Source organism: Hipposideros armiger, unplaced genomic scaffold (genome assembly GCF_001890085.2).
Source record: "Hipposideros armiger isolate ML-2016 unplaced genomic scaffold, ASM189008v1 scaffold_1713, whole genome shotgun sequence".
In the NCBI taxonomy this organism is placed as follows: Eukaryota; Metazoa; Chordata; class Mammalia; order Chiroptera; family Hipposideridae; genus Hipposideros; species Hipposideros armiger.
Window position 1 is genome coordinate 132,873 of NW_017733063.1, and position 12,137 is coordinate 145,009.

General features: G+C 54.0%; 2 protein-coding genes across 2 annotated transcripts in view; one reads left to right on the plus strand and one right to left on the minus strand.

Annotated features, from left to right (window-relative positions):
- Positions 1-8,115, minus strand: part of TRIP10 (thyroid hormone receptor interactor 10) — a 9,210-nt gene extending 1,095 nt beyond the window's left edge. The window contains exons 1-12 of the mRNA XM_019634514.1: positions 8,006-8,115; positions 6,737-6,852; positions 6,593-6,649; positions 5,591-5,738; positions 5,451-5,513; positions 5,088-5,192; positions 4,863-4,991; positions 4,202-4,348; positions 3,895-4,089; positions 2,362-2,529; positions 1,988-2,097; positions 25-157 (exon numbers count right to left, since the gene is read on the minus strand). Coding sequence (XP_019490059.1) covers positions 25-157; positions 1,988-2,097; positions 2,362-2,529; positions 3,895-4,089; positions 4,202-4,348; positions 4,863-4,991; positions 5,088-5,192; positions 5,451-5,513; positions 5,591-5,738; positions 6,593-6,649; positions 6,737-6,852; positions 8,006-8,029 — 1,395 coding nt within the window. The 5' untranslated portion in view covers positions 8,030-8,115. The remainder of the gene's footprint in view (positions 1-24; positions 158-1,987; positions 2,098-2,361; positions 2,530-3,894; positions 4,090-4,201; positions 4,349-4,862; positions 4,992-5,087; positions 5,193-5,450; positions 5,514-5,590; positions 5,739-6,592; positions 6,650-6,736; positions 6,853-8,005) is intronic.
- A 2,057-nt stretch (positions 8,116-10,172) lies between these two features.
- LOC109378056 (protein GPR108-like) overlaps positions 10,173-12,137 on the plus strand; it is a gene marked incomplete at its 3' end in the record, with an annotated part of 10,004 nt that continues 8,039 nt past the window's right edge. Inside the window, exons 1-3 of the mRNA XM_019634507.1 lie at positions 10,173-10,340; positions 11,045-11,164; positions 12,005-12,055. Of these exons, the coding sequence (XP_019490052.1) occupies positions 10,221-10,340; positions 11,045-11,164; positions 12,005-12,055 (291 nt within the window). The remainder of the gene's footprint in view (positions 10,341-11,044; positions 11,165-12,004; positions 12,056-12,137) is intronic.

A 12,137-nucleotide genomic window follows, 5' to 3' on the forward strand; every position in this document is an offset into this window, starting at 1 on the left:
CCCCTCCCCAGGGTCTTCCCTGACCTCATACTTCTGTACTTCCAATTTCAGCCGTTCAATGTTGTTTAGGGTTTCTGTGATCCGTGGCTCCAAGCTGGCGGGGTCCCCCATCTGGGGTGTCTTTTCATATACGTCCTTCATTTTCTTCAGGGCTTCCCTAGGACCAGACAGAGAGATGAGAAAGAACAGTCCCATGTGACTTAACATGCAAAAAATATGGGCTTTGCTTCAAGGAGCAAGTAGCTGGCTAAGACAGTTAAAGCTCAAATACTAGTGCTTCACTACCTGGATTCGAATTCCAGTCTGACATTTCCTAGTTGTGTCAGTTTGTGTTGTTACTGAACCTGTCTTAGTATGCTAACCTTGAAAATTGGGATAATGATACATATATCTCATGTGAGTGGTTGTGCCTTTATTTATTCAGATACACATTGAGTACCTACTGCATAGCAGGCACTGTTCTAGGCATCAGAAATATAGCACTAAAAAAGAGAGTCAGGACCCTGCCTCTGCTCAGTGTCTCAGGAAAACCTAGGAACTCCAGTGAATCCATGTAAAGGGTTTGGAATAGTGCCTGGTATACGGTAAGCACTCTATAAATGCTCAGTGTTATCATTATCATTAGTCCCTGGTCCCTATTTCCTCCACAACTGTATATATAAGCAGTAATAGCTATGAGCATAGATTTCTGGAATATGTCAAATCTGGGTTCAACTCCTTTCCAGTCCTAACATGACCCATTACAGATGTGGAAACTGAGGCACAAAGAGGCTGAAACAGCTAGAATTGAAGGCCAGTCTGTCTTGACCCCACAGCAAGCATCCCTTAACCCCTACACCATAAAAACTCAGGAACTACAGAGTTCCGAATGGGACTTTACACTAACAAAAGGCATTTTTTACAAGAGGTTCTGTGCAAATGGCAAAATATAATTTGGTTGCTTGTTGGCAAGTCGCAAACGTCATTCCTATTATGTAAGAGAACTGGGAAGAGGATCTTGCTGCTTGGAAAGAGTGAGTAAAGACTTTCTTTTTTTATTCTGGCAGATTTTTTATTGTTAATATTTTAAGCGTTTGAGTTAGTAAATAGATAACCATATGTTGTTTTTTTATTTCTTTTAGCCAATTAATGTGGTAAATGAGACTGATAGGTTGGGTTTTTTTTATGTTAAACCATCTTTGCATTACTGGGATGACACCCAACTGCTCATTTTTCTTTTGTCTTTAAAAAAATTTTTTTTCTTATGGTAAAATATACGTAACAAAATTTCCCATTTGAACCAGTTTCAAATGTACAGTGCCATGGCATAAAGCACATTCACATTGTTGTGCAACCATCAACACCACATGATCTATTAGTTTTAAAATACACCATTGGATTTGCTTGGCTAGGATTTTGCACCTAAGGTCACAAGTGAGGTAAACTATGCCCATAATTTTATTTTCTACATTCTTGCTAACTGATTTTGTAATTGAGATTCCACCAGATTCCACCTCTGAAATGAGCTAGCAGCTTTCACTCTTTTTCTATTTGCTGGAATAACTTGTATAAGATGGGAACTACTTCTTATAAGTGGGGCAGGAAGCGCCTATAAAACCATCTGGGCCTAGAGTTTGTTGGGTGATGTTCGAGTACCATTTCAATGTATAGACAGACGGTCCCTAACTTATGATGGTTCAACTTATGATTTTTCAGCTTTGTGATGCTGCAAAAGTGATACTCATTCAGTAGAAACCACATTTCAAATTTTGTATTTTGATCTTTTTTAGGGCTAGCAATATGCAGTATGATACTCTCTTGCGATGCTGGCAACTACCATCAAGAGAGTAAACAATCAATATTCTACAGTGTAGTATTAAATGCATTTTGACTTACAGTATTTTCCAGTTAGGATGGATTTATTGAGACATAACCCCACTGTAAATTGAGGAGCATCTGTAATTCTTTATTATTTTATTCTCTTATTTTCCTGCCTCCCTCACCTTACCTCTGGTCAACCTCCTTCTGTAGTTCACGATTACGGTCCTCTAGCTGCTGTTGAAGCCGCTTTCTCTGCTGCTCTGGGGGCAAGTGACTGAAATCCTCGGTGACCACTGTCTGCAAAGTGGGAAGAGGACTGAGTTTGGGATCCTGGAGTCTGAGCTTCCAAGCTCTAAGACACTCCTAAGACACACCAAGTCCACCTTCCTCCCCACCCAAGGTTCTTAGGGGGCAATGCCATGCACAGAGCAAAGCAGATCCGGGTCGCACAATGGGAGAAGGGGACCCAGCCAGCGGCAGGAAGCGAGCCCAGGGTCCCGCCACCCGGCCGCTGGGTGGGCTGGAGCCATCCCCTCCTCCTCCCCCAGAGGCCTCACTTACCCCACGGCTGCCTCGAAGGCTGCGGAAGGATGCTAGCCGCGGTTTGACTGACTTACTGATCTCACTCAGTATGGCCAAGGGGTCGAGGCCGGAGCGGGGGGACGGGGGTCCATTAGGCAATGCCGAGGGCAGGGAGCCCCCCAGGGGGGAAGGGGGTGGGTCAGGAGGGGTGGGAGAATATAGAGAACGAGGACGGATGGATGGACGGACGGAGGGACGCGATAAAGGAAAAAAAGAAAAAACAAAATGGAGAAAAGAAAAAAAACGGTAAGAAAACCACAACTCAAGATGCACAATCACACACAGAAAATGCATGCAAAGAGCAACATAAAAATCTGGGAGGTGGCAGGGAGGACATTAGACTGTGAGCCAGAAGGCCAGACCTCTACCTCCTCCATTATCTCCCACCTCCCCTGCATCCCATGTCTAGTGCCTAGAATGGGGCCTGGGGGCACAGGGAAGCCCATGTTTCTGTCCCCTCCCCCAACCCTACCCCAGCTTTCTGGGCTCACAGTCTAGAATGTGGAGGAAGATGCATGCAGAAGTCAAGGTCTCATACAGGTATGGGGCCACAGAAGTCAAGGATAAGCTGAGAGAAGGGTCAAAGGCATGAAATATCAGAGTACTACAGGTGGGGTTTCAGCTGGGACAGGAGCACCATGTATAAATTGAAGAAGGGTATCAAGGGTCAAAGGTATACACTAGGGAGAAGGCAGTTGTTGAAGGTATAAACCAGGGGTGTCGAGGTATATGCTTGACATTGAAAGCCAAAATAAATAAATAAATAACAGCCTGAAGGTCGGGGCCCAGAGCCCCACTGGTAGGATGGAGAAACCCAGAGGGAGTCCCCAGGACCAGCATCTGAACCCTCACCCAGCCCTGAATCCTATAAGCAGGTCTTCTCCCAGCATCCTGAGAAACCAGACAGACTCCACAGGTCCCCCCACTCCTGACACCCCTGTCAGCCTCGGGGGACTCCCAGGCCAATCGCCCAGCTGCCTTCCTTCCCTCCAGCCTGGGCCAACAGCCAAGAGGAAAATTCCTGCCTGGGACTCAGCGTTCTGGCGGCTGGGGCTGACTCAGTGCCCCCCCCCCCCCAAGAGCCCTGGCCCCCACCTTGTTCTTCTTGCCGAAGGGCCAGCGTTTGGCACGGCTGCGGGCTGGGCCTCTCAGCTCCGGCCGGCCGTCTGAGGGGGTGCCCAGGCTGCTGTCCGAGGGTGCACGGTTCATGGGCTGGCTGAAGTCTTCGAATTCCACATCACTCGGGCGGGCAAAGCCTGACTTGTGCAGCTCAATTAGGACCTGGGAGTCCTGGAGGGAAGGCACAGTGAGGGGGGAGGGCAGTCAGGGACAACACTAGGTGCTTAGTCTTGGGGTCCTCCTGCCCACCCCACAGCCCACTGGCCCAGAACAAGGNTCAGCCTCGCAGCCCCCTCCCCCACTAAAGCGTCCCAAGCCCCTGGATGTTGATTGGAGGCGACGGAAAGGGCGGTCAGGACTTCTAGGTCTCACCCCAAGAGCCCTGGCCCCCACCTTGTTCTTCTTGCCGAAGGGCCAGCGTTTGGCACGGCTGCGGGCTGGGCCTCTCAGCTCCGGCCGGCCGTCTGAGGGGGTGCCCAGGCTGCTGTCCGAGGGTGCACGGTTCATGGGCTGGCTGAAGTCTTCGAATTCCACATCACTCGGGCGGGCAAAGCCTGACTTGTGCAGCTCAATTAGGACCTGGGAGTCCTGGAGGGAAGGCACAGTGAGGGGGGAGGGCAGTCAGGGACAACACTAGGTGCTTAGTCTTGGGGTCCTCCTGCCCACCCCACAGCCCACTGGCCCAGAACAAGGCACCCACATTCTTGGCATCCACAGCAGCCGCGGCCACCTTCATGCCCTCCAAACATTTGGCAATGATGGGCACCACTTGCAGCTCGGCCTCTGACAGCAGCCCGTACCCAGCCCCCAGGTGGGTGGCCCGGCGCTCGTCCATGTTCTGCAGCTTCTACAGGGACAGGGGCGGGGTGCTAATGGAGGAGCCAGAGCACAGAGACTTCCCGCCCAAGACGATCAAGGGAGACACAGGACCAGGGAGATTTCAGAGGGGACTTGAAGGAACCCCCCCACCCCACCCAGAAGTCAAGAAAGGTTTCTCAAAGGAGATGACAATGGAGCCAAGGCTTTGAATAAAAAGCAGTCCCAGCAAAAATACTGCCAATCCCAGGGTTAAGACAGAGAGTAGAGAATAAGGCTGAAACAGAGAGAGGAAATTCAAGACCTTTCAGAGGGGTTAGAGCTGGGGCCCTAGAAGAATGAATAGGAGTCAAAGAGGAAAAAAGACATCCGCGGCAGAAGGGACAGCTTGAGTAAAGGCAGAGCTCATTGTTACTATTTGTTTCTAACCCCCTTTCAATGTAGAGATTGGGACATTGCAGCTGGGGTTTTGACAAATGTGTAAAAGATGGTTAACATTACGGGGTTTTTGGGAAGGTGGAGCTGGGGGGGGTAGGAGCACTCACATCAAATATCTGGGGCATTTGGGAAAAATAGAAGTGGGCCTGGTCTCGGTTGAAACGCTGTAGTTGGGCCGCATACTCATTTTTGCTTTCTTCTGCCATATGACTCCGAAGGTGGGCTTGTTGCTTGGCCTGAGGAATATCCATGCGGGGGTCACTGGCAGGTTCTGGCTCCACCCCACCCTGACCTCCCCGCCCCCACAAGGCTGTCCCAGATCCCACAAGCACCTTCTCCACATCGGCCTTGGTGGCATTGATATCCTGGTCTAGCCGCTCTGCAGTCTGGGCTGCCTTCTCAGCCTCTCGGCAGTCCCGTTCAAATTTACGCTTACTCTAGGTGGGGGACAGAACCAGAATGAAGGAGCCACCATCCCTGATGTCAGTGGGTATGGGAAGCCCACATTTCAGGCACTAGTGAGAAGCTACCCAGCAAATGGGTGGCAATGGGCATGGTGGAAATGCACAGGGAGTGGTAGAGGGCGGGGGAGGGGGGGGGGCGGTCCGGGCCAGACAAAGTGGGCAGCTCTGTGGCTCAGCAGCCCTCACCCTGCTCCCTGGGACCAGAGCCACCCTCCACACCCACAAACTCACATTCTCCAGCTGTTTGAAGCCACTTTCTAGCTGCTGTTGGGCCCGACGGCCTTCTTGGAAGTGCTGTGGAAAGAGGAGCGATAGGCTCAACCAGGTTGCAGCAGGGGCCCTCGGGAACACCCAGGGCAGGGACCACTCACCATCTTTCTCTCCTGTTTCATCTCTTGTGAGTATTTGGTCAACTCGAGACACACACGGACGCTGAGGTTCTCTGCCACCAGCTCCCGCTGGCCTGCAAAGTCATTTACCTCCTGGAGAATCTGTAGAAAGGACTGCTGCTGGCTGAATCTGGGGAGGGGTGGGAGAGGGCAGGGAGCCAGGGGTCAGGCCCGCAGGAGCCAGATGCCCCAAGACCCACCTCCACATGAGAAAGGGTAAGCCCCAAGACATTTACCCCGGAAGCAATGACAAATTCTGGCCCATATCCCTTATCCCTAACCTTTGAGTGGGATGCGCTTCAGAACTCAGAATTTTTCAGGTTCTAGAAAGGAGATACAGTGCTTATACTATCCTTTGTGCATCACCCCAGTGGGGTAAGAGGCAATATCCTGTAACCCAACACTACTCACACTAAGTGGGATAAAAAGCAAGCCCATAATTAACATGATTAACATCAAGTCAGGTCAGGTCACAGGCTGCCTCCAAATAAGTTACCAGAAAAACTTTTGATTTCTAGGACTTCTTGGATTCTGGAACAGGAGACCCGGAATAAAGTGTAATGCTCCTACTTACTATGGGCTGGGCACTGTTTTAACACATTATCTCAAGTTAATCTTCACATGAGCGCTCCAAGTTTATAGTGATTATGCCCATTTCACAGATGAAGAAAACAGAAGCATAAACTTAAATCACTTGCCCAGTCACTCCTTTAGTGTCTGCTGGAGCCTCCCCTATTTAATAGGTGAGGGGGAAAATGGAGGCGGAGAATTTGAGTCAACTGCCCAAAGCAGTTCAGCTAGAAAGTAGTGGATTTAAGATTTCAACCCTGGTACTCTGGAGCCTGCACCTATGCTCTTACCTCTAGGTGGGAATTGAAGTGAGAGGAGAGGGACCTGATTGAATGACCCAGCTGAGGGAGAGGAAGTGGAACCAATGCCCCTTGCCCCCTCAAATCTAACCCTGCACCCCCTCTCTATCCTTACTTGGATTCAGGGTCATCTTTGGCAGGTCTCTTGGGCAGATATTTTTTCACCAGGCTCCTAAGAGAAGAGAGTCAGAAAAGCTGAGGCCCCAGCCCCCCAGCCGTAGCCCTTAGCCCCAGGCCTCGTCCAGCCTAGGGTTCTCACCGCAGCTGCTTCGCATAAGCCTGCTCCACCTCGGTTCGCTCTTTCACGAACTTCACGTATCTGTCTAACAGGTCCAGTCCCCACTGCGTGTGCCGCTCAATTACGTCAAACTGATCCTGGCAGGGGGTGGGGGAACTCGGGTCAAGACCTTGGGACCCCACAGCCCACAGACCAGACATCCAGGGTGCCTCAAGGCTCTAAGCTCCGAGGAGTGACTTCCCGGCCCCGCCCTGGCGCGGCGCGGGGAAAGGCAGGAAACAGGCGGGAACCCCCTCCCCTTCCCGGGAAGGGCCAGAGAACAGGGGCGGGGCCCCAGCCGGACGACAGGGTCCCTCTCTCCGGACGGCCAAGAGGGGTGTGGAACGGGGCAGGGCCACTCGCCTTGCTCCGACTCCCCTAATCCCCCCCAGATTCCGGAAAATCCGGCCGGCCCGGCGTGAGTCAGGGCTACAGGGGCAGGGTTCCCTGTAGCTTGGGGGGGGCCCAGAATGGCCAGGGGACAGGCACAAAGTTCCTCAGGTCTTCATGCTTCCCCGGGTACCCCGATGGGTACCTCAGTTTCCCCCACTGACTCCGCTGCACCGCCAAAAGAAATCCCAAAGCTGAGGAGGGGGACGATCTAGTTACCCTGCTGCACCGGGGAACCCAGAGGTGCCACCGCCCCCAGAAAGAGGAGGGGTCGGAGGTCCCCGCAAGGATAGGGGGAAATTCCTGGGGCTTCCAGAGCTGAGTTTAGAGGCTGCCCCTCCCAGTACCTGGAAAGAGCTGGGGGAGGAGGCTCAGCCTCGCAGCCCCCTCCCCCACTAAAGCGTCCCAAGCCCCTGGATGTTGATTGGAGGCGACGGAAAGGGCGGTCAGGACTTCTAGGTCTCACGTGGGGTTTAAAGTGGCCAGAGGGCCCCCTCCCCCCCACCAGACGGACAGGCGGGCGGCGGGCAGGGACCCAGGGGCCGTAAGATAAGCCGCCCGCCCAGCCGGGGTGCTCAAAATAGGTGACCTCGCCCGGCCGCCCCGGCCTGGTCCCAGGACTTCTTCTGTCCTCTTCACTCTAAACCCCGTGCCTCAGTTTCCCTACGCCGCCCTTACAAGGTCGCCTTTCGCACCCGGGCGTCCTGAGTCGCCCGGGGAAACTCCGAGAGAGGGCGGAGCGGGGACCCCAGGGGTCAGTGGAAAAGAAAGCGTGGAGCCCTGGTTAAGGTACTGCAGGGGCAAAGGGGGGTGTCTGGTCCACAGTAAGAAAGGAACTTGAAGCCAGGTCGATGGACTCACCCACAGCTCGGTGCCCCAATCCATCCTGTTCCCGCCGAGGCCGCCGCCGCCGCGCCCGGTCCGGGTCGCCCAGCCACCCGCCACCCGCAACCCGCCGCGGGGAGACTCAGCCTAAGGCGGTGCGCCCGGCCCCGCTCCGCCCAGGTCCCGCCCACTCCCGACTCGGTCACGCCCCTTCAGGCTCGGTCACGCCCCCCGCTCGCGAAGAGCCAGGGCAGCTCCCTGAAGGCGGGGCCCTGAGGAGGCGGGCCAACTGTTGCCACGCCCCCTCTCTAACGGCATGTTGCCATCCGACGGCACTGGACAGACAGACCCCTTAAAGGACCCCGACTCATTTTCCAAAACCTTTGGGCTCCTATTATCCTCCCCACCCCTGCCCCGCCCCGGACTGTTCTTCCTTTCTTCTTTCCCTTCAACCATTCCTTAACGGGTCAGAACACTAAAACCCCACCCAAGAGGTCCTCCCCCCACCCCTTCGCTGGGAGAACCTGAGGTCACCCAGCTATTGCAGGCCAGCCCGGCTCCAGACATTTACGCTCGTCCTACTAATGGTCTGGTCCCTCCGGCCACAGAGCGGATAGGAGGACTTCGATCCTGCCCAGGACGCACCTCCGCCAAGGCCGGGTCCATTAGCACCCCCACCGCATCCTGTCTCCTCCCCCAAAGTCTGCACCGGGAAACTGAGGACGGGCTGTCCTTGGGGCGCCGGGCCCAGACCTTTCCCTGGCTCTCATCCTTTTCGCTTTTGCACCTGCCCATTTTCCAGTCGCATCCATCAAGGCCCTGTCAGGTTTAATGGTCTGTACTGACCCTTGGATTCTGACTCCGCCCCTTCCTCCAAACACTCCTGGGGGTTAGAACTATTTTCAGCTCCCTCATAAAAGTCTGTTCACATCTTGTTAATCCTTTTGAGGCAATGGGATAAAAGGGGAGAGATCCCAGCAGCTCCCATCCTCATCCTCTCCCACCTTTGGTGCTTTCTCTGTGGCTACAGAGGTAGCCTGCTGGGACTGGGGATCTGGCCCAGCCATGGGGAAAAGTTAGGCTCTGAGCTCTGAAACTCACATCACACATCAGGGAGCCCACACTGGGACAAATGGCTGTTTGGGGAACCTGGCCCCACCAGCTGGTTGTTTCTGAACTAGAAAACCTCAAGTTGTAGAGTGGGCTGTGCTCCAGCGTCTGGGGGACAAGATGAGTCAGGGGCTCAGGGCTGGGGTCTGGACTCAGTAACTCAGCCTGGCTCTCAACTCTAGTCTCACCTCAGATTGGAATTGGGACTCCTACCAGGTTTGGACTGAAGTTGGGATGGGATCTCAGCTGGGTCAGAGGCTGAGCAGAAGGGTCAGCAACCCAGTTGGGGGCCTAGGACTCAAACTAGCATCCAGGCAGGGGTCAGGCCTCCTCTGGGTTCAGGGCTCAGTCCAGGTGAGACCGCCAACCAGAGATGAAGGCTCAGTGTAGGGCAAGGGTCAGTGGGGGACTTTCAGCTTCACACTGAGGTCGGGGATCCATTGCAGGGAGAGTTCAGCCCATAGTCAAATCCAGACTGGAATCTGCTGGTGGGCCTCCAGTTGCCTCACTCTGGGATAGGAGGCTTTGCCTAACTAAGGCCGGGACTCAGCCTGGGGTCATAGGGCATCCCAGGGTCAAGATTTAGCCTGGGTCAGGTTTAGGCCTCTGGGTTGATCAAGAACATTAGAACAAGACAGGCCTCAGCAGATGCGTGTGTTTACCAAAAGCCTGAGTTCTGGCCCGGAGCAACATCCCCAGGGTAAGAAAGGGGAAGTCCGTCCTTCGGGATCCTGGGAAATGTAGTTTACTTAATGGCTTGCTTGGGATGTCTGCATCTCTGCATTCTGGGTACTGTAGTCCTTGGACTGATTAAGAGGGGTTGGAGAAATTCCGCTTTTAGGTCTGGATATCAGATCTATTACAATTGGGTAGATGGGTTGTTTATCAAATTACATCCGGGACAACCTTTCTAGTGATTGGTGAAAGGAAAGGCGGGGTGAAGCGATATCGGCACTCCCATTCGGGGCCGGTGCTATCCATTTGGTGACGTATAGTAACGGGCTTGCGAGAAGGCAATCGTTGATTGGTTGGATGGGCTGGAAAAGCCGAAAGGTCGGCCCCCACGGTGCGGCGATTGGCTCTCCGGTAGGCGGGCCTGGGGCCGTCAGAGGCGGTGTCAGGGGAGGCGGTGGCTCCAGAGATGGCAGTGAGCGAGAGGAGGGGGTTCGCCCGCGGGAGCCCCGCAGAGTTGGGGCAGCAGCTACTTCTGCTGTTGCTGTTGGGCCGCTGCTCTGGGCGCATCCACCGGCTGGCGCTGACGGTGAGTTTCACCGCGCGGCGGTCTGGTGCGGAGGGCCCAGGTTTGTCTCGGAGAAGCCTCTGGCTTGGAGTGGTCTCGTCCTACTTCCCCTTCTGCTTCCGCGGGATGGAGCGGTCCGGCGCCCCCCATTCCAGGCCCAGAGTAGTCTCGTCCGACGAGCCCCCTCTGTCCTCCAGATGGAGTTGTCTGGCGGGCCACGCTAGCTAGGGTCGCGCCCCGCTTATCCGGGGCGGGGCTTCTCTTCGTGGACCACTCCCTCCGACCCTTAACCCTCTAAATTCTCGGGATCGCATTGGGCGCCGCCCAGGAGAGTCCACAGGGGTTGTAGAATGGGGTCTTCTGGGCACTCATTGGGACCTTGGGGCCTCAGTTTGGGATCTAAAAGTTGTGCGGGAGGTGAGGGCCAGACACCAAGATGAGTAACTCAGTTCTCAGGGTGGTACTTACTCCGTGGGGGACTTTCAGATGCCCCAGGCGTTCTCTTTCTGGACTCGCAGAACAGTGGCCGGAGGACCCAGAGACACCCTGTTCCTGCCTGGGATTGGTCTGGAGACACAGCCTCTCCTATCACCATTTTGGAGCTGTTCTAAATAAAGGGGTGCAGGAGGGGACTGAGGCTCTTGGCGGAGCCTGGTGCCAGAACCCCTAGAGCTGTGCTGGTGGGAAGAAGTCTGAACTTCCTCTGCCTCCTTGGTCTCCGGCAGGGGGAGAAGCGACCAGACATCCAGCTGAACAGCTTTGGCTTCTACACCAATGGCTCCCTGGAGGTGGACCTGAGCCTCCTGCGGCTGGGTCTTCAGGAGACAAAAGAGAATACCCCACTGGTGAGAGGCTGTGAGGGGTTTGCTGGAGGAAGACGAGGTGCACAAGTGTCCGAGCCCCCCTGCATTCCACCCTCCTTCAGTTCTGAATTCACATCCTAGTTCTTGCTCACTCGTGTGATCTTGGGCAAATCCCTTGACCTTTCTGAGGCTCAGTTTCCTCATCTGGAACGTGGGAATAATAATATCTCATGCAATATGCGCTACGCACTGAGCTGGCATGGGGGAGAGGGCATAGCAATGAACAAGACAGCCCCAGTTCCCACAGTCAAAATGAGTAGCTAGCATTTATTGAATGTCCCTTGGGTACGAAGTACCATGCAAAGCAATTTCCATGAGTTTTTTTCCCTCGTAGCCACCTCTCAGGGATGCTGCGAAGATGTTACACCTGTAAAGCCAACTATATAGGTGTTTACACAGGCCCGGAGGGTGTGTGGCTTGCTCAGAGTTACAGTGCCTGGATGCAAATCCAAGTGTGCTGGATTCCAAAGCACAAGACTGGAAACCGTCAACATTTTATTTGATTTTATTGTTGTTATTATTTTTTACATCAACATTTTAATTGGGGAAAATAGGATGGGTTAGGTCCAGAGGACCAGCCAAGGTCTCCTTGAGGAAGTGACATCCAAGTTGAGTGACACAGGTTCATTAGGAGTTAAAGGAAAATGATTGGGGGGTGTGGGCAGGATGGCTTGTTGAGTAAATGTGAGATCTAGCACATAGTAGGTGTTCAGTAAATTTGAAATTTGAGGTTATATTCTATTGCTACTGAAAGAGGTGGCTGGACCGGGTGGGTCTCTGCTGGAGTTCCTCACATCCTCCCCTTTTCTTTCTGCTTGTCAGGTGGGGTTCAGCCTAACCCGGGATCGATCTGGCAGCGTTCGATCCTCCTCAGTGAGTGGAGGGTGTGGTGGTGAGGGAGTGAGGAGTGGCTAGGATGGTGGGGTGGGGGACTGTCTTCTGCATCTGGAACCCA